Raw genomic sequence first — 27,370 nt, forward strand, 5'->3', positions numbered from 1 at the left:
TGTCAATTCTCAAACATAACCTTTTAAATGTTAGACCTTTCCTGTAAGAATTTGTTGTTGGAAGTTTCAAGGCTTTTGGTGCTCAGTTAAGGATTTCGGCCTTTCCTCGTTCCTTTGATTTTGGCCTATATGATTATGTTTCCTCATTTTGGGAAGATTTCTCTGGGTATTTTGATATTTGTCCTGATAGAAGGAAACCTTCCATCGTTAACAGGTATTTAAAAATCTACATTTTTATCTTTCTTTGTAATATAATCTCTAAAAATAGCATTATTTGATATGACTGCTGTAAGAAATTGACTCAAATACTACTGTATTAATCTTTGATATTACTTCATTTAAACTGTTTTAAAATCTCTTTCAATAATTTTGGTTTTCCTCTTTTTGGTAATTCCTGGTTCAAAACTTACTTCCTCTTATTTCTTGTGCTGAAATTGGATATACACTTGATTTCAATAGCTAACAGTCTTGAAATAAAGGAGTAGGAATTAAATGGAGAAAAGATTGAATGCTTCACTCCTCCTCTCCTTAGGCATGCATGTCCATAATCTGAGCATTGACTTCAAAATCCAAATGGCACAAATGTCAGTTTTGCTTTATTACCTTTCATACTGTACCTTAATTCACCATCAGAAGCCTTGTTTATGCTTTCACTCTGTAGCACAAACCTACTTACCTTTAGAAGAGATCCAAGAACCTGAGAGTGCAGTTTCTTTCCTCCTGACCAACTCAGCATCCACAGACCCTTCTCTGTCTACTGCAAAGAGAGGACCTCTGGACCACGGGGAAGCTGAGAGACGGTGGTTGCTCAGAAGAAGGCGATCTCTCTTTCCTAATGGTGTAAAAACCTGCCCAGATGAAAGTGTTTCAGAGGCTGTGGCAAACCATGTGAAATATTTTAAAGTCCGAGGTAAGCAAACACCCAAACCCTTGGGCTGGGTATGAAATTCAAACATAGTTCTAACGCATTTGTTGTATCTCATTATAATTCAAATTGTATTAATTTAGACAGAGACTGAACCAAATGTCATCTTTCTACTAACTAGTGAAAAAGCACTTGCTAAGAATATAATATTTATATAGTGTCAGAGGAAAGTTTGCATTGTTTTATGAGAGGAAAGATCTTTTAAGCGCTTCAAAAATACCTGTTTGGGGCCATGCTGGTGGCGCAGTGGTTAGGTTTGCACACTCAGCTTTGGTGGCCCAGAGTTTGCTGGTTTGGATCCTGGGCATGGACCTATGCGCTGCTTATCAAGCCATGCTGTGACAGGTGTCCCACATATAAAGTAGAGGAAGATGGGCACGGATGTTAGCTCAGGGCCAATCTTTCTCACCAAGGAAAAAAACCCCACTTGCTTTGGTGAGGAGGAAGTGAGGAAGGACAAGATAGAGGAAAATAAAGGAGAAGATAAAGTAGCAGCTCAAACTGAAGGTTCCTGTAGCCCACGGCCTGGAAAATAGTAAGTGCTCAACAAACATTTGTGAATAAACGCAAAAAAGAACACACCTGATTTCACTACCATTTCATCATCTTCAGTTTATTAGCATCACATCCAGATTATGCCCTTTTATTGGCTCTTGAGCAGCAAAAAGCAAAGTTTGGGAATTTTCCAAATATCTAAGGGACATACTGTGGTCAATTAAGCAATTTTGGTTAGTAAATATAAAAAACAGAGAATGAATTCACATAATGAAAAGATCAAGGATAATATTGTTTAACTAAAAATAAAATCATAGCTAACATCTGTGCCAGTCTTCCTTTATTTTGTATGCAGGATGCTGCCACAGCGTGGCTTGATGAGTGGTATATAGGTCTGCGCCTGGGATCTGAATCTGCGAACCTCAGGCCGCTGAAGCGGAGTGTGCAAACTTAACCACTACACCACCAGCCCCAAAGCAAGTGTTTTTAAAATAAAAAATTTAATACCAGATATTAGATATATTTACACATTTGATTTTTTTGTTTGTTGAAGTGGCACAATGTATTAGCACCTTTTTTTCCCTAGTGTATTTATATATATCCTGATTGTGTTTTGAGGCTATCAAACATTACTAAGCAATAAGCTTTCCTTTTCCTTTTGTAATGGAAATCAGCTGACCTGGCCTTTTGTGTACAGGGCATACGCCAGAAGTGGCAAATTCCAGAGACAGTGGGAAGAGAATACAGGAACTGATGACGAGTGAGAACGGTAGTTTGTAATTTATCAAAATATGAGTTCTCCTGCCTGTGTTTCACTGTGTATTGTCTTAAAATAGATCTGAATATCTAGATAGCTGCTGGTTAAACAGCGAAGAGGAGATAACCAGTCATTTAGGGAATGTGGTTATGCCTTTTAATTGCTTTGGTCTTGTGTTTTATAAATTCAAGAGATACTGTTGAAAAAGAAGCCAACAAAAAGAAAAATAAAGCATTCCTAGAATAATTGACTTTAAAATACGGATGCTATGAATGGGATCATTGGAAAGGGGCCTCATAAAGCTTAAAGGGTTGGCACAGCATATCAAGACTGTAACACTGTTGATATAGCTGTTACTGTCATGGTAAAGAGTAAATATTTTGTTTCTTATGTTTTTGAAAATAAGGAAAATGAGTATTTCAACATAGGTCTTGATTTTGAAGAGATAATTGGATTATGCCCTTAGAACCAAATGTTTGGAAACTGAAGGGAGAGATCCACTCAATGTCCAACCAAGGATCTTAGCTCTTCCCACCAAGCTTATTCAGTTAACGGTTTGCCCAATTTTTTCCTTCATAGAGAATTTAGCATCAGTTGCTACTTGCTGTAACAAATTTGAAAAATATCTCCATTTAAGCAAGAAACAACTGCATTTAACCTAATGATTTGTAAAATTAAACAGATATTTAGGGTGCTTGGAATAGAATGTCATTAATAGTATCCTCTTTTCTTTTTTTTTTTTTAAATCCTATTTGCAATTGGATCTTATAAAATATAGCTTTATTAAGGTGTACTTTGATGGATTATAAACTGCACATATTTAAAGTATACAGTTTGATTAGTTTTTTTTTCAGTGTGGTTAGTTTGGACAAGTGTATTTACCCTTGAAATCATCACTACAGTTGAGATAATGAATTTATCAGTCACCCCAACATTTTCTCATGTGCCTTTGTCATCCCTGCCTCCCTCCCTCAGTACCTGCCTTGACCCCAGGACTGAGGCGACCACTAATCTGCTTTCTATCCCTATGTGGTATTTGCATCTTCTGCATTTTTACATATAAATGTAATCATACTGTGTACTCTTTTTTGTCTGGCTTCTTTTACTCAGTATAATTATTTTGAGACTCATGCATGATTTTTTTATGTATCAATATTTTGTTGCCTTTTTTGTTGAGTAGTGTTTCATTTTATGGATATACCACATTTTGGCATATTTGAGTTGTTTTCAGTTATTGGTGAATACAAAGAAAGCTGTCATGAACGTTTGTGTACAAGTTTTTGTGTGAACATATGCTTTAATTTCTGTTGCCTAATAGGGGTGGATGGTTGGGTCACAGATGTATGTTTAACTTTTTTTTTTTTTACAGATTTTTTTTTCCTTTTTCTCCCCAAAGACCACCCCTCCCCGCCCCAGTACATAGTTGTGTACTTTTAGTTGTGGGTCCTTCTAGTTGTGGCATGTGGGATGCCACCTCAGCATGGCCTGATGAGCAGTGCCATGTCCACACCCAGGATTTGAGCCGGCGAAACCCTGGGCCACCAAAGTGGAGCGCGCAAACTTAACCACTTAGCCACGGGGCCGGCCCCTGTTCGACTTTTTAAGAAAAGTTAAAGAAAAGTGCCAGACTATTTTCCAGTGTGGTTATACCACCAGCCGCGTATTAGGATTCCAGTTTCTCCACATCCTTGTGACACTTGGCATAGTAGTCAGTCTTTTTTAACTATAACTATTCTGGTGGGTATGTAGTGATATCTTATTATAGTTTTAATTTGCATTTTCTTAATGACTAATGATGTTGAGCACCTTTGTCATGTACTCATTTGCCATTTGTATATCTTTTTTGGTGTAGAGTCTATTCAAATATTTTGCTCATTGAAAAGAGAATTGGGGTGTTTGTCTTATTATTGAAGTGCAAGAGTTCTTAATGTATTCTAAATCCAAATTCTTTGTCAGATATGTTTTGCATACATTTTCTCCCAAGGTGTGGCTTGTCTTTTTGTTTTCTTCGTAATGTCTTTTGAGGAACAGAAATTCCTCAATAAATTTTTATAAGTCCAATTTATCAGGTTTTTTGGATCATGCTTGCTTTTGGTGTTAGCGTTAAATTTGCATAACCCAAAGTCACATAGATATTTTTCTGTCTTTTCCTGTAGAAGTTTTATAATTTTTAGGTTTTATGTTTAGCTCTATGATCTGCTTTGAGTTAGTTTTTGTATAAAGTATATATGGATCAAAGTTAAATTTATTAAAAATCTTCTTCTTTCTTGCCTCTGCACCTTTGTGGAAAATCAGTCTTCGTTATGGTGGGTCTATTTCTTCACTCTTCATTCTTTTTCGCTGATCTCTTTGTCTGTTTTTATGCCATACCATACTGTCTTGATTACTGTAAGCTTTATAATATCTTTGAATCACATAGTGTAAATTCTTCAACTTTGTTCTTCTTTTTCAAATTTGTTTGGTTATGCTAGGTCCTTTGTCTTCCATGTAAACATTAGAATCAGCTTGCCAATTTGTACAGAAAAGGCTACTGGCATTTTGATTGGGATAGTGTTGAGTCTATGGATTAATTTGGGAAGAATTGTCATCTTAACAATATTGAGTCTTCTGATGGGTGAGCATGATATATCCCTCCATTTATGTAGGTTTTCTTCAATTTCTCTCAGCAGTGTTTTGTAATTTTCAGTGTATAGGTCTTACACATCTTTTTTACCAGATTTATCTATTTCAGTTTTTTCGTGCTATTGTTAATGGTATTTAATTTTTGATTGTTCCTTGCTAGTATATATACATACAATTTATTTTTGCATATTGAACTTTTATTCTGTAACTTTGCTAAACTCACTTATTATTTCTAGTAGCTTTTTTGTGTATTCTTTAGGGTTTTCTACATAGGTGATCATTTCATCTGCAAATATAGTTTTACTTCCTGTCTTCCAATTTGTATGCCTTTTATTTCTTTTCTTGCCCTATTGCACCAACTTGATTGTTCCATATGCTTTGGGCTGCATGATTCTGAAAGGAAAATATATTACCCTAAAAAAAGACTTTGCTCCGTACTGGATTTCTTTGTACTGGATAAGATGCACAGCCTGAGCCCTCGTAACAGGATTAAAGAGAGATTAAATGCTGGCATTTCCTTCTTCAGAATATTGTCATCGCATTTTCCCTTCCTCCACCAGTTTCCACTGCAGATTTTCTCTGCCAGAAGAGAGGCATTTGTAGATTAGTTATCTTCTCAAAAATAGAAAGTCATCTTCAGCAGTAATGAAAGGCTACATGAAAATTATTAGACAAGAATGGAACTTCTGAACGTAACTCCTTCTAGGCCAAATAGTGAAGTATGTGGTGTTTGTCTGTGGTAGAGTTTTGACTTCCTTAGTACCTCCTGCCCTGGAATCGTGCTCATGTCGCTCTTCTCTCTGCTGCTGGCAGTGTCCTGTCTAGGTTTCCATCTCTGAGCTCATGAATGCTCCAGACTTCCCCCAGTTCTGCTCCTCTATCAGAATGTGAGTTTTCTGAAGTCTATTATTCCAAGTTAGATAATTGGACCTTCTTATCAGATAGCTGCCAACTGGAAAGCTATTGGGTAAATTAAGGATGTGTTTCCTTCTGGAGGGAATTGCATTTTTTATGGTTTTATTGAGATATAATTCACATACCATACAATTCACTGACTTAAAGTACAGAATTCAGTGATTTTCTAGTGTATTCGCAGAAATGTGCAACCATCACTACCCTCAGTTTGAGAACATATTTCATCACCTCAAAAAGAAACCTCACACCCATTAGCTATCACTCTCTTATCCCTCTATCTCCCTGCCCATCTCCCCAGGCCTAAGCAACCACCGATCTACTTTTTCTTTCTATAGAAAGATTGTCTAACCTGGATATGACATATAAATGAGATAATATAATATGTGGTTTTTTGTGACTGGCATCTTTTACTTAGTGTAATGTTTTCAAGGTTTATCATTGTTGTAGCATGTATCAGTAGTTTATTCTTTTTTATAGCCAAATAGTAACATTCTGTTGTATGGATATACCACATTTAGTTTATCCATTTGTCAGTTGATGGGCATTTGGAATTTCTCTTGAGTTTTAACTAGGAGTAGAATTGTTGGGTTATGGTATCTCTATGTTAACCATATGAGGAATTGCCAGATTGTTTTCCAAAGTGGCTGCACTATTTTACATTCCCACCAGCAGTGTATGAGGTTTCTGATTTTTCCACATCTTTGCCAGTGCTACGATTTTCCTTTTTTAAAAAAATTATAACCATCCTAGCCTAGTATGTGTGAAGTGGTATCTTGTGGTTTTGATTTGCATTTCTCTAGTGACTAATAATATTGAGCATCTTTTTATATGCTTTTTGGTACTTGAATATCCTCTTTCAAAGAATGTCTTTAGGTCCTTTGCCGTTTTTTAATTGGGTTATCTGTTTTTTTTTTTTCAGGGCAAGATTCACCCTGAACTAACATCTATTGCTGATTTTCCTCTTTTTTTCCTTCTCCCCAAAGCCCCAGTGCATAGTTGTATATCCTAGTTGTAAGTCTTTCCAGTTCTTCTACATGAGCTGCTGCCACAGCATGGCAACTGACAGACAGGTGGTGTGACTCCACGACTGGGAAATGAACCTGGGTCGCTGAAACAGGAGCACCTAACTTTAACCACTATGCCATCTGGCTCTGGATTATCTTTTATTATTGAATTGTAAGAGTTCTTCATATATTCTGGATACAGGTCCCTTATCAGATAAGTGATTTGAAAATATTTTCTCTCATTCTGTGGGTTGTCTTTTTACTTTCCTTATGATGTCTTTCATGCACAAAAGTTTTTGATTTTGATGGAGTTCAGTTTATCGTTTTGTTGTTGTTTTTCAGTATTGTTTTGGCTATTCCGCGTCCCTTGCAATTCCATATGAATTTTAGAATTGGCTTGTCAATTTCTGTAAAGAAGTCCCCCAGTGTTCTGATAGGATTGCATCGCGTCTGTAGATCAATTTGGAGATATTGCCATTTTAACAATCCATGTTCCAATCCATGAACATGGAGAGTTTTTCATTTATTAGATCTTCTTTAATTTTTTCAGCAGTTTTTTGCTTTTTCAGAGTATAACTTTTATATGTTTGTTAAATTTATTCCTGTTTTATTCTTTTTGATGCTTTTGTAAATGGAATTGTTTTCTTGTGTTCATTTTTGCTTTGCTCATTTCTAGTGTATAGACACACAACTGGTTTTTGTTGTTGTATCCTGTACCTTGGATACAATAATCTTGAATCCTGTGACCTTGCAGAACTTGTGTATTAGTTCTAGTAGGTTTTCAAGTGGATTTCTTAGGACTTCCTGTGTACAAGCTCATGTCATCTGCAAATAGAGATAGTTTTAGTTCTTCTTTTCCAGTTTTGATGCCTTTTATTTCATTTTCTTGGTTAAGGTTAGGCTTACCCTAAAAGAATGAATTTCTGATTGAGATCTTCTAGACCAAGCACTGGACTGCTGAGAGCTTTTTGTAGGAGGTGGGGGACATCCCCCAAAGTGTAATTTGTAGGAGACAGCTTATGCCATTCTTCTGTGAATCTATGAGAGAGGCCCAGAGAAGGCCTGCTGTGAAACCTGGTATGATTTCTATCACTCTGGGTGCTCCAACTACATTTATTCAGTGCACAATAATGCTCTTCTAGAATTTTATGAAAAGTTTTAAACATACAGAATAGTTGAAAGAATATTATAGTGAACACAATATTCTTACCACCTAGCTCCATAGTTAACATTTCATATTTGCTTTCCTACGTCTATCTAACCAACTGTCTTATTTCTTAGGTGTATTTCATAAGTTAGAGACACCACACACTTATTTCATAAGTTAGACACCCCCTGCACACTTCAGCATAAGTATTGTTAATAGAGCTTAATATTTGTTTACATTTTTAAAAAGTGAAATTTACATAGAGTGAAATGCATAAACATAAGCATACCATTTGATGAGTGTTGACTAATGTACACACTAGTGTAATCCAAACCTCTCTTAAATTTTGGAGCAGTATCACCCAAGAAAGTTATTTTATTTCCCTTCCCAGACAGTTGTCATCCCCTACCTGCAACCACCCTTCTGATTCTTTTAAACCATAGCTTAGTCTCACCCATCTAGGCCTTAATATAAATAGAACAGTATGTACTCTTTTGTGTAAGGCTTCTTTCACTCAGCATTTTGAGATTCATCCATGTTGTTGCATGAATTAGTAATTTGTTCCTTTTGATGCCGTTGTGTGACCATTTGTTTTTTTATTTTCTTCTTGATAGCTATCTGGGTTATTTTCATTTTTAAGTTGCTATGAATAAAGGTGCTCTGGCATTGAATGTAAGTCTTTCTGTGGATATATGCTTGCCTCTCTCTTGAAGGAATACCTAGGAGGGCAATTGCTGGTTTTTTGTATATTTAGTTATATGAGAAACTACCAGTGTTTTTTCCCAAAGTTGTTCTACTGTTTTACATTCTTACCAAAAACAAGGGTCTGATTACTCCACATCCTTGCCAAAATTTGGTGTTGTCCATTTAAAAAATTTCACCCATTCTGGTTTACATGTGGATGCCTTAATTTGCATTTCTCTGAAGATGAATGATAGTGAGTACTTTTTCCACATACTCATTGGCTGTTTGTATCTCTTCCTTTGTAAAGTGTCTGTTCCAGTCTTTTACATGTTTTTGAAATTGGAGTATTTGCCTTTTTATTAGGGAGTTGTAGAAATTCTTTAAATAAGCTAAATACCAGTTCCATGTCAGATACATGTATTTTGAATGTTTTCTGCCAGAGGTATAGCTTGTCTCTTCATTTTTATTAATAATGTCCTTGATGACTAGAAGTTTTTGGTTGTGATGAATTCTAATCTCAGGTTTTTTTCTTTGATAGTTGTTGCTTTCTATGTCCTGTCTATGAAATCTTTTCCTATCCTCAAGTCTTGAAGATGTTCTTCTGTGTTTTCTTTTAGGACCTTCATAGTATTACCCTTCATGTTTCAAATTATTTTTTGTATATATTGTGAAGAAGTTATTGAGATTTTCTCTTTCCTTATAGATATGTAGTTATTCAGTCTCAGAAAATCTTCCATACTTTCTTTGAATCACCTCATTTCATAACCAGACCTTACTGACATTTACTTTTTGCTTGTTTTTACCAACCCAGACTTTCACCTTTGTGTTGTCTTCTGGTGTGTCCTAAACTTCCATTTGGAAGTTTGAAGAAGTAGAAAGGAAGAACTATGAGTCCACAAGTGGTCGCTCTGCCTCAGTCAGCCCCTCTGGAGTCTTCTGTGTGCTGTAGGATCAGAAGTTCTAAAGAGCAGTAGTAAGGATGCAGTTAGTTCACTGAAGGAGAAACTACGTTTGCAACCAAAGGTTTAGTTCAACCCTGAAAAACCAGTCGATAGAAAAACTTTCAACATTCATGTATTTTACTCTCTCTTAAAGCCGAAGAGTTCTTTTTTGGCTCAGACTATCTTCTTCCATCAAACAGCTGTCAGACAACCAGAATTCAAAATGATAATAATATTTGACATTTTGGGGTTTGTGAGGAAGATTGTCCCTGAGCTAACATCTGTTGCCAGTCTTCCTCTTTTTGATGACGAAGATTGTCCCTGAGCTAACATCCGTGCCCATCTTCCTCTACTTTGTATATGGGATGCCACAACAGCATGGCTTGATGAGCAGTGTGTAGGTCCACCCTAGGATCCGAACCAGCGAATCCCAGGCCACCAAAGTGGAGATCACAAACTTAACCACTACGCCACTGGGCTGGCCCCTCTCATGTCCTTTTATCACTGAATAATATTCCATCATGGATGTACCACAGTTTGTATATCCATTCACCTATTGAAGTGAACTCAGCATCAGCTCCACTTTTGTAAAGCATAAACATGGATTTTTTGGTATTTTTTTAAGAAATCAGCAATTAGGAGGTGAATCAGTTCCCTCTGCAAGGGAAAGGAGTGAGGAGTACAGCAATTCTCTTCAAATCTGAAAAGTTTGAATGGGCCATATATAAACAGAAGGGCTTTGACTGAGAATCGTTCTCATGTCCCTCTAGAAAGGATGCTGTGGGCAAGAGTGTCTCGGGAATCTGAATAAACAGGCCCGTGCGCATTGCGAGAAGCCCAGAGTGCTATAGCTTTCCATAAACCGCCTCTCTGTCCATTTTCCAGTGTGCCAGGAAGCTGTGTGGGAAGCCTTCCGGACTTTTTGGGATCGACTTCCTGGGCGTGAAGAATATCGTTACTGGATGAATTTGTGTGAGGATGGAGTCACAACGATACTTGAAATGGCCACAAATTTTAGCGAGTCTGTGGAACATAGGAGCCTCATTATGAAGGTAAGTGTGGTCCCAAGGGAAGGAGCCGCTGCGCTGCTGTAGGAGTGCGTGTACACGGCCAAGGCCTAGAGCAGGGGGAAGCAAATGTGCAGCCCTGCAGTGGCTCGCTCTTTTGCATTAGGCTGTCTGAGTGAGCTGCTGGGCGCGCCTCTCTGTAGCCCTGGCTCGGACATGACAGCAAACGTCTTTAACCCAGGAGGAGGCTCGGGCTTGTTAACAAACATAAATGTTTGGAAGTAATACTCAGCACAGATTTAGGCTAAGAATATTAATCTGTGAGAGTCAAACATTCTTACAAAGTTTTGTATATTATTAATTCAGAGTGGATGCCAATGACTCTAATTAAGATAGAGGATATAGTTCATTGAATAAACGTTTGATAAAGTATAAATATGATTCTAATTAATCAGTTTGTTTACTTGTTTCCTACTTAGTTTATTCTTAGCAAAGGATTAATAAGCATACATATAGATAAACTGCCTGCCCACCTTTCCCTTTTCATGTCGCACGCATGTATTCATGAGAAGAAAATGAAACCGTTCAGATATTTGCGGTAAACTGCTCATGCTGTCTGATATGCCCTGTATCCTTGTGCTTCTGTTCCAGTCCTACACGTCCTCAGCTCACATTATCCTCCCTGGTGAGGAGTCAACTCCAGCCTAGCAGATTTAGCTCCCATAATTCTTTCTTCATTCCTTAGTGTCGTATGTCTTACCTTTTGTTATCATTAGTTGTATATGTGACTAATTCCTTTACTAAACTGTGAGCAAGGATTATGTCTTTGTTCATTTTTGCATTTTCATGATAAAGTAAATATGCAGTAGATATTTGTTGAAATAAAAGTACATACACAATTGCTGCAATGTCTTATTCCTATCTATTGCAATTTATAGACTTTATATATATTATTTTAAAGACTGGTTCTAAGTATGATATACTTTAGAGAGACTGAGGAAAGAATTATTGACTGAATAACTCTGAGCTATTTTTGTTTGGGTCTAATAAAAGTAGATTAGAACATCTTAAAGTAATACAATATATTATCCTATTCCTTCTACTTTTAAAATTTTACTTCTAGTAGAGGCATACTATTAATTTCTTTTAACTTTTGGTTCTGCAGAGGGACTTGCCTCATTAAATGGAGGCAAGTTGGGGAGAGAAGGATGGTCTGATAAACATGAGTGGACCCAAGGCAAATTTTTCAGGGTTATAAACATTTTGAAGGTGTACAGGGTTTTGTGTATTTTGAAATGAACTGAACTTTTAATTATGGTACCTCACGTTTTAAGCCAAGGTATTACATTTTTTTATTTTGTCACACTTTTAACTGCTCAGTATTAATACTTATTAGAATAGTTACCAGTTATTCAGTATGTACCATGTACCAGGCTATGTATTAAGTCCATTAAAAACATTTTACCTAATAAACAGCAACACTACAGGGAGGTAGTAATGTCCCCAATTTATAGATAAGGACACTAAGCATCAGGGTTATTAAATTCCTTATCCTGGATCACAAAACCAGATGGGCTGGAGCTTACGTTCAAACCCACTTCTCTTCCAAAATTTATGATCTCTCCCCTATGCCATTGGGTCTCCCTTCTCAATCATTAACAGTTTTTCAAATTGCAGTGGCTAATATGGGATAGCTATTCAATGAAAAAAAACGCACACATATCTATACGTGCACACAAATATACATATTTATATTTATATTAGCATTGTCAGTCTCAGTTGTGTCTGTGATATAGGATCAACTTATATAGCAGCAAATGTATATGATGTAGAGTTAGCGTTACCATAACAACGGCCTCTTGTGATGTTACATTGGAAGGTGTCTCTTGCAAGCGGAAGTTTTAGTAAGCTAAGATTTGAAGGCATAGGAAATACACTTTCAATGATTATTTAGTAGAACATGCAGACAAAGCGGGTGATGTGTAGCCTGGATTGAGTCTTAAATACAAGGACAAGTTAGCTAAATGAGGAGGAGTTGAGGATGGACGTTCTCGGCAGAGGGGACAGCAAGAGCCAAGTGTTTGTAGGGAATGGCTTGGGCTGATATCACAGAAGCGTAGACTAGAAGTGACGGGAGATCAGACTGGAAAAGTGAGGAACTTAAGTTTGGATTTAACTCTGTAGCTGACAGATTGTACGTGGATGAGTCACAGGAGCTGCTTGGATAGTTTTGGGTTTTAGTAAGATCATGATGGTTTCTGTACACCATAGGATGGATCAGAGGGGCCAAGACTAGAGCAGAGAGACAGGCGCTGCTCCAAGCCGAGGAGGAGGGTCCTAACTAGACCATGAGATGGAGAAAGGGAGCATGAGGAATGTAAGGAGGAAAACAGATCAGTGGGACTCTGTGATGGATGAGATAGGAGTGGGATTGGATGGAGGAATGGCTCAGGAAGTCTCTCAGTTTCTAGCTTGATGACTAAGAGCGAGAGCTCAGGCAGGGAAGCAGCTTGTAAATGTTGCGGAGGAGAATGAGTTCACTCTTGAATGTATTATTGTGAGCCATCTGTGAAATGTGAGTTATTGCTTGATGTTTAGGTCTGAAGCGAAGGAGGATGGTCTCGGTTATAAAGATAGCTATAGGAGTCATCAGCCGTGAGGGAGTAATTGACCGTAGGAGTGGCTGCGATTGTTCCAGGGGAGTCTGTAGAGTAGGAAGATCAGTGAGTTATTTATAAACATCGTGAGAGTTATGTAGAGTAATGGTCTTCATTTTACAGATGAGGAAATTGAGGCCTGGCACCAGAGAGATTTTGGGATTTGCCTCCATAGCTAAGCAAAAGAAAACAGGACTTGAAACTAGGTCTTCTGATTCCAAGTTTGTGTTCTTTTTCTCATAACGGGTCTCAAAATAAAACCACTAATTTAGAGGAGACTTGGGGACAATTTGCTTTGGAATGCCCCAGCGGAATAATCCAATTATTGATACAACTTATCTTTTAAATGTCTGAATTCTGGAGAAACAGACTTAGCAGTTATTTTGTCCAATGCTTATGTTATTCTAGGATGAGAGATTCTATAAATACGTTAGATCACAAAATACATTGATTCTACGTCCTTAGAAGGTTAATGTAAAACTCAACTGATCTCTATCTTGTAGACCTTTTTAGGAATGACTAGCAGGTAAAGTCTGCTGATCTGTGCCTGTTAGAGAGAGCACAGGAAGTTTTGGGTACACAGAGACTGAGCGTTGGGTGTTCCCACAGTCACGAAACAAACTCGGCATTGTTAGTACCTTGCTTTAACTATTGGTCTAACCAGAGCGAATAACAACGTACATTCTGTAATGTTAGGGCATTAGTGTTCTCTGTTAATAAGTTTTATTTACTGCTGAATAACTGTCACTGAGTCACACAGTCATTTTTATGTCTTTGTTTTCCTTAGAAACTGACGTACACAAAGGAACCTGTAAGCAGGTGAGTGTCTTTTTCCCCCTGAGTTCATGTTTGGCAACAGAGATGTGTCATACCTACTCCAAGACTCACCCCAAGTTTAATGGTCCCTTTCTGTTTTCCTGCCAGTTCCTGCAATGACCAGGCCTGTGGGTAAGTGCCAAATGCTCTTCCTGGTCTTGAGGCCACTAGCCTTTCAAGACCACCACCACAGCCACTGTGCTTGTTTACTGTCTGACCTTAGCAGCAGACAGGCTTGTCCTCCCTCTTGGGTGAGAAAATAGATTTCTGGAAATGGAATGTGGGATGATCTGTTGCTGGGGCTTATGGGCTAATAGTAAAATTGTTATGAATGGTACACCATAGTGGAGGGCAGTTTATTAAATGATGGGTGGTGGTGCAGGTCACTTTATTGAATAGTGATGGTTATGATCTTGAAACAGGAATAGCACAACCTTGATGGGTCTTCCAGATTATGATGAGAGTTAAGGTCGTTTCTGGCTCCTGAGCAGTAGCAATAAAAAGCAGATCATGGAAGGTGAGAAATTTTGAGCCTGTAGGGGCTAAAGATTTCCAGTTCTGTCCATACTCAGAATTTCTAGATTATCCCAGCATGGGAGTGTTTGTTTAGAAAAGCACATTTAGGCATACCATCAAGTCAGAGTCCAAAATTTTGCCTCAAATTAGAGGAGAGGACAGATTGAAGAACCTAGTAGGTGAGTCGGTGTCCAGAAACCAGCCTGCGCAGCAGAGTCCAGACAAACCATAGCTGGAGTGCACATGTGGGTGGAGCAGGATGTCTGTAAGTTTCATGTCAAACATGAGTCGAAAGGAGGGAAGTGGGCTCCGTGTGGTCTCCTTGTTCACAGAGCTAACATGACCATGAGTCCCTGCTGCGGCCTGGGATTGAGCACTACTTAGATGTGGGGCCATGTGGTTTCTCGGGTGTGGGCTCTTCACCACTGAGGGGCAGAGCTCGGAGCTTCCTTGTGATGGCCATTGCAACACACAGGCAGTGGACTAAATGCTCTGGCGAGTCCCAGCAGCCCCAGTAATCGTCACGATTGTCCCTGATGAAAATGACAGCACATTTTACACATCTTATACAGTTAAGAAGTATATAAATACTGTAATACTTAATCTGGAAGAAGCTCTGAAGTTTGCTTGTGGAAGTGGAAAGGTGGTAGCTTGTGAATTGCGGTGAAGTGGTGGAAGGAGGGTTATGTGAAATAGGATGGGAAGTTGTAGCACCGTATGAGGATGAGTGTGGCTCGTAACACTGGGGCAGCTGGAAGAGGTTTGAGGGGTAGTATGTGTGTATTCTGTGTATTCCTATGTGGTTCTCTTCAACTGGGTGCGATTTTCTGCATTCACCTAGTGTTTCTTGCAACAAAATTGCATGTAAGTAAAGGAAAAATTTGCGTTATGCTCACAAATATATATTAATCACATTGGAACAAATTCAGAAAGAGGCATCATAGCAGAATTGACTGTATCATATATTTTTATCGATAAGGCACTGTCTGTATTAGCTATAATTTGTTGTTAGTGCTGTCCCATGGATTCCGACTCCTAGTGACCCTGTGGACAGCTGAGTGGGACCTGCCCGGTCTTTTTGCGCCATCCTCTCACCTTCCAGTGCTATATCAGACAATGCTGTGCTGCTGTTCACAGGGTTTTCATAGTCAGTTTTTTGGAAGTGGGTGGTCAGGTCCTTCTTCCTAGTCTGTCTGAGTCTGGAAGCTCCACTGAAACCTGTCCACCATGGGTGACCCTGCTGGTATTTGAAATCCTGGTGGCATAGCTTTCAGCATCACAGCAACACGCAGCTACCACAGTGTGACAACTGACAGACAGGTGGTGAGGTTCCCTGCCTGGCATATGAACCTGGGCCACAGAGATCACTGCCAGATAGAAACTGCTAGACCTACCATCAGGGCTCCTAGGTATAATAGGGGATTCAAAATATTACTCACTATTCTTAGAAAATTAGGCCTGTATAAAAACTACAATATGTATGAGCTAAAATATAAGTGAATTTTGAGAATTTTGTAGTTTGTATCCTTCCTATGAAACGAGAGCAGAACAGGTTGGGGTGGGGCGAAAATTGTCACCTGTGGTAGTTGCTGAAAGGGGGTGACCTGGGGTCATATACCACTAGTGGAATCATGGGAATGGCCTAAGGATTCCCTCAGCCCCTCTTTCTCCAGCTTGAGTACTGTGGTGATCCATTAAAACCCTTAATTTGCCCATCACTTTTCTGTATTCAAATTTATTTTTATGATGTTTTTGAGATTACTCTTGTATTCTCTCTGTGTTAAGAGATTCTTGCATTGATTTTCTATTGTTGCTGTAATAAATTACCCATATAAAAACTTGGGTAGCTTGAAACACCTCAAATTTATCTTAGAGTTCTGTGGTTCAGAAGTCTGACATGGGTCTCAGGGTGTTGCTGGGTCTGCGTTTTTTTCTGGAGTGTCTAGGGGAGAATCTGTTTTCTTGCCTTTTCCAGCTTCTAGAGGTTGCTGCCTGCCGCAGTTCTTTTCTCTAATGTAAATTGCTCCTTCTGTGTGAACTCTCACCCATCTGCTGACGTGCAGTTTGCACCAAATACTTTGCTGTATATTGTTTACAGCTTCCCCTACTATCTGCCAAATCTCTTTAAAAAAAGTGTTTTCTGCCTTACAACCCCACATCACATCTTACCTCATTAATCTCTGCCTGTCGTTTCTCTTTCTCCTGTCTTCAACTTGTCCCATTACTAACTCCTTCCTATTAGCATTTCCACCTTCTCAAGTCTCTCCATGTTTCCTATTTTACAAAAGGCTCTCCTCCAGCACTTGTCTCCATTACAGCCAGACGCCTTGAAAGTATCTCCATGTAGCTCCATCATGGCTTGACCCCCTGCTATCTGGGCATACTGTTGTGTCCTCAGTGGCCAGGACAAGGCCCAGCCTAGGCTATGTGCTCACTAAATATTTGTTAAATGAATAACTGAATTTCTGCTTAGTCACCCAAGTGCATTGTCAGGTCTCTGGTGCCATTCTCAGAATAAGGACTGTTCTTTGGCATTTTTTTTGTACCTCAATCACCTTTTCAGTTGAGGATGCCTGTCATAGATCACAAAGGCAGATAGGCATGTTTTTTAGCAGATGCTTAATTCTTTTTGGAATGGTGTGTCCCTGCTTCTTTAGCCTCTGTTTTCCCTTTATTGCTTGGTGTGTCATACCTGTTAGAATGCTTCTGCACATACTATTTTCTGCAGTTTTGTCAACACCTTTGTGAAATAGGTAGGGCAGGTACATGTCCTGTTTTGGAGATTAGGTTCTTGAGGTCCAGAGCAACTGAGGTGTCTTCCCAAGTCATACACAAAGTTAATGGTACTCCTGGGACCAGCACCCAGCATTCCTGGCTTTGTGCCTTGAGTTCTTTCATTGTCACGTGCTGGTTACAGTTAACAGCTTCAAGAGCAAAGCAAAGTATGGAAAATTGTCAAGGGGAGTAGTAATCTAGATATGAAATTGTGGTTGGCTTGTTTCACTATATTTCTGAGCTTAGGTTCCATGTGGCTGTGGTATCTTTTGACACAATCCCATCTGAACTCCACTGAATGGTTAGACAGTAGGAGTGAGGAATAAGTTCTGTGCTGGATGAGCTGAGGAAATGAGACAGTAGGAGGTTGTTTGCTGCTAGTATTGAGCTAAAAGTCTTAGCTGAACAACTTCAAATTTGTGGTTTGGCCTGGAAATGAAGCAGCATTTCTGTCCCGAAACTCAATGCAACTGTGTTCTAGTTCTCTTGTGAGTGACATCTTAGGGGTCCCTGCAGGAGGCATACCTGGTGAGAAAACGTGAAAGGATTCCTAAGTGTTCCTTACTGTCTTTGAAAGGGGAGTGGGAGGGGGAGGGCTTAAGTGCTGGGGTGTGATTTGATAAGTGATTTGAATAATTGTGAGTTGCCTGCTTATCCTCATTAAAATAACGTTCTTTTGAATTCAGTAAGTGAAAGCTAGTCATCCTGAGTAAGCAAACTTCTCTGTTCTGAATGCTTACTTAGAGAATTAGCTTAACTTTGAGGTGGGGACGATTTGACCGACCCCAGATGAAGTCTGCTTTCTCTGCCACACCATTCCTTCCATTCTAGTTACCGTATGGTGCTTGGCCACTTTGTCTTGCTTTGATCTCTCTGCTCTTCATACCTGCTTGCTCTCCACATCTCTCCAAATCTGACTGGTTTTCCCTTCCTCTTTCTGGGACCTTACACACTTTGACTTTTGAGTTGTTTAGTTTATGTAGGTATAATTAAGACCAAGTGAAACCATCCTGGTTGCCCTTCTAGAAGGTATGGGTCACATCAAGGCCATGTTGTGAGGAATTAGGTGGGTAAGAGTGAGGTTTCTGGAATCGAATGGACCTATTTTACATCACAGGTCCTCCATTGGTTAGCTCTGTGACCCAGAGCAAATTCTTAAGCTCTTCTGGCGTTAGTTTTCTCATCTGAATAGGTGGGGATAATAGTATCTTCCTCTTAAGGTCTTTGTGAGTTAACCAAGATAAACCACTTAGCACAGTGCTTGACACATGATGAGGACTCAGTAAATTTAGCTGTAAGGGGAACTGTTTACAGTTAGGGATTTTAGATATGGTCTTAGCCCATATTGAATCATTGTGTGACCCTGGGAAAATTGCTTTACCCATTTGGGCCTTGATTTTTTGTCTATAAAATGAGGTATAGGGAAGGGGTTCTGCCTTTTGGACAGCTGATAGACCCTCTTCTGGCCTGGTTATCTTAATGTCTGTTCCCAGCGTATCTGAATCCCGTTTTATGAGCTCTCCTTCCTGCAGCCCAAGAAGCCTCTCGACGCCTTCTCATCACCCAGGCCTTCCCCTGCTCGTCACTCATCATAATAACTTATCTCAATGTCGTATTCCTTTGGGTTCTTCTAAATGACAGCTCACTTATAAGCAATTTCCTGTGAATGCACTATAAATAACCAACAGTGATAGGTTTGGTGTAATGGTTTAATGTGTTATTCTTTCTAAATAATATTTTGAAAACCCAGAGGACTCTTTATGGTGAGTTTTTTTAAATCTACGTTTGTCAAATTTTCTACCAAAGCCTGGGAGTTTAGAGAACATAGTGCTAGTTGACTCCCCCACTCTAGTTCCGGTCATGAAATGTCCTTGTATTATTATATTTTACCTTAATATTCATTTAAACTTTATGTTCTATCCACAATATAGCCATTTTGGGGGGGGATGTTTTTGGTGAGGAAGATTGGCCCTGAGCTAACATCTGTTGCTAGTCCTCTCTTTTTGCTTGAGGAAGATTGTTGCTGGGCTAACATCTGTACCAGTCTTCCTCTGTTTTCTATGTGGGATGCTGCCACAGCATGGCTTGATGAGTGGTGTGTAAGTCCACACCCTGGATCTGAACCAGCAAACCCTGGGCTGCCAAAGCAGAGTACACGAACTTAACCACTGTGCCACCGGGCCAGCCCCTACTGTGTTTGTTTTAATATTAAAATATTTTGAATCACATATCAGTTGTTACTTAGGTCCCCACCTCCCTATGCTTCAAGTAAAATTGATGCTTCAAGATGTGCGCCAGGTTTATCTGTGGCTTTGAGTACCCCTCCCTACCACCCGCCCTGACCTAATTTAGAGCAGCAGGGCAGTCTGAAGGAGTGGTTCTGAAGACGGGCCTCACTGGACCATTGGCAAGTCTGTGAGGGAGACAGTTTTGACTGTGATGGAGTCACCTTAGGATCTGATCCTTGTAAAGTTGAAGAGAGTTTTCAATTGCTATGTGTTGAAAACTGATGTAATCACCATCCAGCCCCTTTGAACAAGGTTAATGGAACAGCCTTTTCCCCTTAGGACATGCATGCAAACTTTAAAGTTCTAAAACTTGCCCAAATTGTTAGAATTTAAATTTTGGGGCATGAGGAGATAGGGACTTACAGACACCCACTTTCTTGGTGGCGGCTTTCTCAGGTGTCTTCTACTCTTTGCTTGCTGTTGCAGGGTGACGTGGTTGAGGATGGTTGGGAGACCTGAAGCCTATTAGCCATGTGGCCTACAGCCAGTCATTTCTCTAAGCTTGACTTTCTTTATATAAAAAACGTATGATTTCTATGGTCTCTCAAATGAGATGAGATTTATGCTGATACGTTCCCCTTAGCAGCCAGACTGTCCTGTCTGTACTACTCGTTGCCTTTGTAATCATTTATTTGGTGTCTACTTCCTGTGAGACTGTAACTTCCATAGACCATGGGCATTTTGTTCACAACTATGTGCCAAGTGTCTTTTACACTGCTTTGCCAATAGTATTTATTCATTCATTCCAGAAATATCTATTTAATACCTATTAAACAGCAGATACTATTTCAGCTGGAGACACAGCAAGAATGTGGCAGGCAAGGTCCCTAATATCGTGGAGCTTAGATTCTAAGGGGGCAGTTCTGTTCAATAGAACTTTCTGTGATGATGGACATGTTCTTTACTGTGTGTCCAGTGTGGTAGCCATTAGCCACAGGTGACTGTTGGGCACTTGAAATGTGGCTAGTGTGAATGGGGAGCTGAACTTTACTCTTTATTTAATTTAAATCGCCATGTATGTCCAGTGACTACCATACTGGACAAAGCCATTCTTGAGGATTAAGGGGTTGGAGACAGAGATAAAGAAATAGATAAATAAATGAACAAAATAATTTCACATAGTAATAAGAACTGAGGAGAAATGAAACAGGATGATGAGATAGTAGGTAGAGGAGTACTTTATGTGGGTGATTCTAGCTGAGTAGGAATTGATAAATGTAAAATAAGTGAGTTATGAAGACTATTGTTTAAAATTTTGCTACTCAGTAGTTTGGTTTGGGCATCCTTATTTGGAAAGCTAGTGAAGTCCTTTTTGGAAAAACAAAACAAAACAAATAAACCCTCACATTTCTATTGTTTTATTAACTCTAATCATTTTTTTTCCTAGCCTTGAATTGTCATCTCCGGTTCCTGTTGGTGATACCTCAACATTGGGAGGTTTGCTTTTGTGCTTTTATTCACTTTTCTTTTTAATTTATTTATGGTTTAAGACAATCTTGCAAGCAAGCACATTTTTCAGCTCACATTTAAAAAACACCACATTTCTCTCTCCACATATCTTCAAGAGTCTCAAGAAAAAGTAATTCTTTTTTCACTTATTTTATGGCATTATGTTGTGGGTGCTTAAAAATCTTTAATTATTAAGCATAATACAAATCAGAAAACTGCTTAAAGCAAATGTACGACCTGCAGAATTACTTTAGGGCGCATACTCTGTGACTACCACCCACATCAACAGGTAGAACCTTTCTAGCTCCACCATTTGTCACTTGTTTTGTGGAGTTTCCCAGAGTTAGGATTTTTCTGATTGCATTCTGTGGTATACTTTAACATATTCCTTTGGCTTCTGTATTTCCTATAAATTGGTAGTTACTTTCTTTATTTTTAATTTTTTTAACAAGCTCCTCTTTGTTGGAAATTTCAAACATATACAAAAAGTAGTCAGAATAGCACAATGAGGCCCAGCTTCAACAATTATCAATTCATGGCCAGGGCCCACCCTTCACCTGCTTCCCGTCTCCGGTAGTGCTGCTTCTTTCACTGTCCGCCCGCTTTCCTAGATAGCTCCTTCAGGACAGGGACTTCATCTGTGTCCCTGGCATCTTGCATAGAGCCTGACATATAGCAGGTGCTCAATAAATGCTTGTTGAATGAATGAATGGGTTGTAGTTATTTTTTGTTCTGGGAAGACTCTGTGCAAATGTGTCTTGAGGTTATAATGCGCAGAATTTCCAGGATGAAAAAGCAAATGACTTATGGGCATGGTTTTGAAGTCCGTTCCTTTTTTCCTGACCTGAATTCTGACTTGGTGAGGGGCTCAATTCACACACATGTTTTTGTTTTTCTGCTTAGGCGCTGTTCTCAGTGTTCGGTACCCAGAGATGACCTCCTATGAAGGTGCCTGGGAGAGCAGCTTGGAGAGGCCAGAGGAGAGTGTGGGTGTTGCTCTGTTTTGCTATTTAGTCTCTAACACAGAGAACAGGGAGTGGGAGAGATTTATATTCCGGTGTCAGACTACACAAGACTTCATGTGGTTCCCTTTATGGAAATGTTGTAGATTCCAAAACTAGTACATTAAAAAGAATCTGAGATTCCTTGGAGAGCTGATTAAATCTGATTTTGGCGAAAGAGGGCTTCAAATTGTAAACGAAATGACTTGGGGCCTGGGGCACTGTCATCATGGTAAACCCACTGTCTCCTGGGGGCTGTGTGACATAATTTACTAAGGGGATTTTTACCTATGTTCTTCTATCCCTTAATAGATCAGGACTTGGCCTTCTCTTCAGATTTTATGTGTAGTTTAAAAATCAAGAAACACCTTGCTTTTCAAATGCATCATTATTAATAGTAACCTGTTCCACTAAATAACATTAACTCTCTGTCACATTCAGACTTCTTTTTTAAAAGTGTACACTGCCCAAGAAGATAGGAACATTTTGTTAGAAATTTTGTTAAATATACATTTTTAAAATGTTGGGATTCGTAAATCCTAGGCTCCTTGATGTACAGCGTTGTGTTGTATCTGATGGAACATATCCACTGGAAAGACGCAGTTTAGTTACCTTGCTCCTTCTCTTCCCAGCCTGGATGTTTTAACTTAGGAGAAATCAGGTTAAGTTGCCCACTCTGCACCTCCCTCCCTGTCGCTCATCGAGGTTGGTGGTGGCTTGGATCCCTGAGTGGATGCCAGAATCAATACTTACCCTCAGTACATCTGTGTCCAAAGTAGATGGTGCCAGAAAATACTGGCATTTGATAAATATTTGTGAATGACTGAATAAGAAGTGGTGCTGTAGTTCTCAACTTGAGACAGAATAGTTATTATTTAGGTCTGGAAACATTTATAGAATGAGATAGAATTCTCTATAATAGAAATGAGGGAATTGTGTATAATCAATTGGAACATTAATATCCAAAACAGAGAGGAAGATCTGAAGCCAATTTATAGAACAAAATGGTACAGAGATACCTATCAAGAATTATATTGCATGTACCTCTAGTTCAAAATGAAGCCCAAGGTACGGTTTTATAGTGCAGCTTCTTCCATAATACGTTTTTCCATTTATTGTTTTAGAAATTATATACTTTATTTCTATCAGTAGTTGCAAGTTATAATTTATATTTAATCTAGCGAAGTTTTTCCAAAATATTTATCCTTATCCTGAGCAACGCATTAGAGCACTCCAATTCAGATGGTCTCTGTACTGATTTATGTTCTATTTTCCAGTATTTTTGTTCTTTTTTTCTCTTTTTAATCCCACAAATTAGACTGTATTATATTTATTTTATAAAGTTAACGTTTGCTTTACATTTACCCAGATGTTTACCGCTCTGTTTTATTAAGATTCTTTTTTGCATTTTAGACCTCTATTCTGAAAGAATTTTCCTTCTGAAATGTATGCTTCTGATGTTACTCTAATGAGAGTCTCTTCAGTGAGTCCAATCTCAGTTTTTGATCACCCAGAAATTTCTTTATTATTCCCTTATTCTAGAAAGATATTTTAAAGCTATATGAAATTCTACATTTTTTTTTTGTTTTTGTCAAGGTTTTATGCAAAACACTATCTTCTATCTTTTATTGTTGCTACTGAGAATTCAGCTGTCAGTACAGTTGTTATTCCTTTATGGGTAACCTGGCCGTTGTGTCTATTTTTTTTGTTTGAAGTCCTTTTATTGGCTTATTTGCTTATTTTTTCAGAGATATCACATTCACATTGGTCAAAAAATAATAACTATAAAAGATGCTTGCTGGGGCCGGCCTGTTGGTGCAGCGGTTAAGTGCGCACGTTCTGCTTCGGCCGCCCGGGGCTCCCCAGTTCGGATCCCGGGTGTGGACATGGCACCACTTGGTAAGCCATGCTGTGGTAGGCATCCCACATATAAAGTAGAGGAAGATGGGCACGGATGTTGGCTCAGGGCAAAAAGAGGAGGATTAGCAGATGTTAGCTCCGTTTCCACTCACTGCACCACTGCTTCCCCAAGCCCCACTGGCTTTTGTTATGTTCTTATAAATTATTCCAGACTTCTTAAAGGCACAGAAAAGCAAATACAATTCCTAATCTTCCCCCCAAGGGATTCTTTAACGTGGGACTCTATAAAGACAACAAAAAGGATCAGTTCAAAAAGGAAAATAGGCATTAACAGAGTTAACTATATGCAGTTTATGATGTAGTGAACTTAAACATAACTATATCTACAATGAACTAAAAATAATAAATTTAACTGCCTGGGTTTTTTTTTTTTTTGCTTCAGGACATTGTGACACCCTTAAAAGGGACCCACTGTCCCTTTTAAATGTATTCTTGTCTACTTTTAAGATATGTCTATATCTATCTGCCCATATCTATGTATAATCCTAGGAGATATCAGCTGAGAATGTCTCAGAATTTATTGTAGACATAAAGCCTTACATTAAGGAAGTACAAATCCAAAGCAAAATAAATGTACATAAGTATACCCCATACCCATTTTTGTGAAACTGCAGATTCCCAAATACAGTAGGGAGTTTCACAAAAATGGGTATAGGAGAAATTCTCAGCTGTTACCTCTCATGATTAGATGTATTGTCTGACCTCCTCATTTTATCCCTTATGTCTGTTAACCACTCTTTAATAACTTTATTTCTCTGTTGCATTTAAGTATGTCTTCTAGTTCACTAATTCTTCCTTCAACTTAGTCTAGTTTGTTGTTCAAACTGTCTTTTGAGTTTTTAGAATCCTTTATGTGGGAGTCTTTGATCTGACTTTTTAACATATACAGACCTTCAACTTTCTATCCTCTCCCTTGGTAGTACTTAAAACTAAAGCCTAGGTCACAAGGGATCAGCAGATACACCATGTATGCATGCAACACTGAATCACCTCTCTGTATTCTTCTAATCTTTCTTGACCCCCTTGGAGTTTTCTTTACTTTCTTGCAAACCACCTATGCATTAAAAACATTAAAAAAAATTTATTAGGCTAGCCATTCTTCTAATCTTGTTTTTTTTGTGTGTGTATCAAAATAGAAGGCCTTGGATTAGATGAGCTCCAGTATATCTTCCATGCAGGATTTGTCATTGTAGTGTTTTAATAATGATTTTCTATTAATATTCTATTTCCCTCATTCGCTCTACACATACTAATTGCAGTTCTTCTGTGAGAAACTATTGTCATTTTTCTTACATCTATTTTTTAAATCATTTATTTGTGTCAATACAGACTCACGATGTTTATTTTATTTTTTGGATTATAATCCAATATTTATTTTCTTGCTCAAATTATTCCAGCTTTGGCCACTGGAAGACCTGGATTTTGGTGTTACAGAGAACAAAAAGTTTGCTGATATGGTTTCAGAATCCATGTAGCACCCAACCTTTAAGAAACTACCCCTTGTTGAGCTTGGTGTAGTATCTAACAAGAATATCCACAATTATCTGAAAAGACTATTGCCAGATTCCTTCCTTTCCCAGTACCTATCTCTGTGGCTGGGTTTGATTCACATACTTCAGTGGAAACAACATCCTGCGACTGATTGAATACAGAAGCAGATGTGAAAATCCAGCTGCTGCCCATTGTCAGACATGAAAGAATTTGTAAAAATATAAACAGTGTTACTCTTCTCACTGCACTTTTTAGTTTGCAAAATATGTCATTCATTTTTACATATAATGAGTTTATTATTATTTTTATTTTTTTAAAGATTTTTTTTTTCCTTTTCCTCCCAAAGCCCCCCGGTACATAGTTGTGTATTTTGAGTTGTGGGTCCTTCTAGTTGTGGCATGTGGGATGCTGCCTCAGCCTGGCTTGATGAGCGGTGCCATGTCCATGCCCAGGATTCGAACTGGCAAAACTCTGGGCCGCTGAAGTGGAGCGTGCGAACTTAACCACTTGGCCACGGGGCCGGCCCCTGTTATTATTTTTAAATGAATTAATATATATATTTAAAGTTTCTTTTTTACTTGTTGGTAAATATCTATAGATATAACCCACAAAATCCAAGCTTCTTTGGGTTCTTCAATGGTTTTTAAGAGTTTAAAGGGGTCCTAAAACCAAAAAGTTTGTGAACCACCTTTCTAGGCTATTTTTAGGTGATCATTTTAGCATAGTCAACTCTTTTTTTTTTTTTTTCAGATGGTCAACTTTGATGTTTTATCTGTGGAAACTTCTGTGTTTCCCTGAGCTAGTCATTGTGTATTCAGAGGAATGGACAAATGCACAGTAATGTTAATATGAGCCCATGTCTTAACGTCCACTTAATTAGTTCCAAAGTCAAATACTATATAAAAGATCATCGTCAGAAGTTGCCTTTGGCACAGTATCTGGCGTATAGTAGACAGTAAACATGTGTTGATTGAATGAGTAAATGTTGACATTTCTTGTTCTTTCTCTAAAAATCCAGATTAGTAATGAAATTGAGAATGTGATAGAAGAACCCACAAAAGCAGCAGCTGAGCAGATTGCAGAGTTCAGTGTCCACCTCACAGGGGAGCAATACAAGGAGGAACTACAGGATCCCTCCAGCTTCTACCACCAGCATCTTGTAGAAGAGTTTATTTCAGAGGTGGGTGATTTTTTTGTTTGTTTTTATTTTATTTTTTTATAAACAAGACAGTTTGCTGGGGTTGTCAATTTCCCACATTCACAATGCTGGTTAAAGGTAGGCTTAGGATTTAAGCTTTCCATCTGCCTGGTTCTGGGGTGGTGCCTTAGCCATTTCTTCAGAAAGCTCTGTGAAAAGTTCACAGAAAGACAGATGAGTTATTTCATTAAAATAAAATCTTGCACACATCTGCCATCTGCTAACAAATAAATGCTATTTCCAACTTTCACTGCACAGCTGGGGAAGAATGTGTTCTATGGCATGGTTTTAATTTGACAATATTTGGAGAAATGAGCATCTTTGAGAAATTACATACAGTGTATTGTTTTTCTTGAGGGAGCATTAAATTTGATTTCTTTAATTTCATATTTAGTATTCTTTTTTAAAATCAGAAAATTTTGAGCAGTTAATGCATAGGTAATACATGATACCAAGTTCAAAGGACAAAAAGGTGTCCAGTGGAAAGTAAATTTACCTCGTATTTCTGTTCCTTGGTTGCAAGCGTTTTTTAAAAAGGGGTTTCTTTAAAGAATCATGCATTAGACTACCCCACAACTTTACTTTCTGGGAGAATTCGATATAGGGCTTGAATTCAAGAGTCCTTCAGTCAGAAATGACCCCTCCTTGGCCCTTTCTTGTACACATTTGCTCTTGCGTAGGAAGGCATTGAGTGCCCATGTCCCCTCTGTCTGCTGATTTCTTTTCCATTCCCTCTCGATGGGGTTCTCCTGGGCCAAGTGT

General features: G+C 38.6%; 1 protein-coding gene across 12 annotated transcripts in view; it reads left to right on the forward strand.

Annotated features, from left to right (window-relative positions):
* Window positions 1-27,370, forward strand: part of IMPG2 (interphotoreceptor matrix proteoglycan 2) — a 66,800-nt gene continuing 39,430 nt past the window's right edge. For 6 of the 12 annotated variants that reach the window (XR_011429306.1, XM_070243848.1, XM_070243849.1 and 3 more), the window contains exons 1-6: window positions 366-910; window positions 10,376-10,542; window positions 13,942-13,973; window positions 20,937-20,986; window positions 21,902-21,984; window positions 26,429-26,590. Coding sequence is in view for 9 of the 12 variants with exons in the window: in XM_070243848.1 (XP_070099949.1) it covers window positions 493-910; window positions 10,376-10,542; window positions 13,942-13,973; window positions 20,937-20,986; window positions 21,902-21,984; window positions 26,429-26,590 (912 nt within the window). In the remaining 3 variants the exon portion in view is untranslated. Of the gene's footprint in view, window positions 215-364; window positions 911-10,375; window positions 10,543-12,391; window positions 12,649-13,941; window positions 13,974-20,936; window positions 20,987-21,901; window positions 21,985-26,428; window positions 26,591-27,370 lie in introns of those variants that run through there. The other 6 variants (XR_011429307.1, XR_011429308.1, XM_070243852.1 and 3 more) reach the window with 4 other exon arrangements.

This window comes from Equus caballus, chromosome 19, assembly GCF_041296265.1.
Source record: "Equus caballus isolate H_3958 breed thoroughbred chromosome 19, TB-T2T, whole genome shotgun sequence".
Taxonomy (NCBI): domain Eukaryota; kingdom Metazoa; phylum Chordata; class Mammalia; order Perissodactyla; family Equidae; genus Equus; species Equus caballus.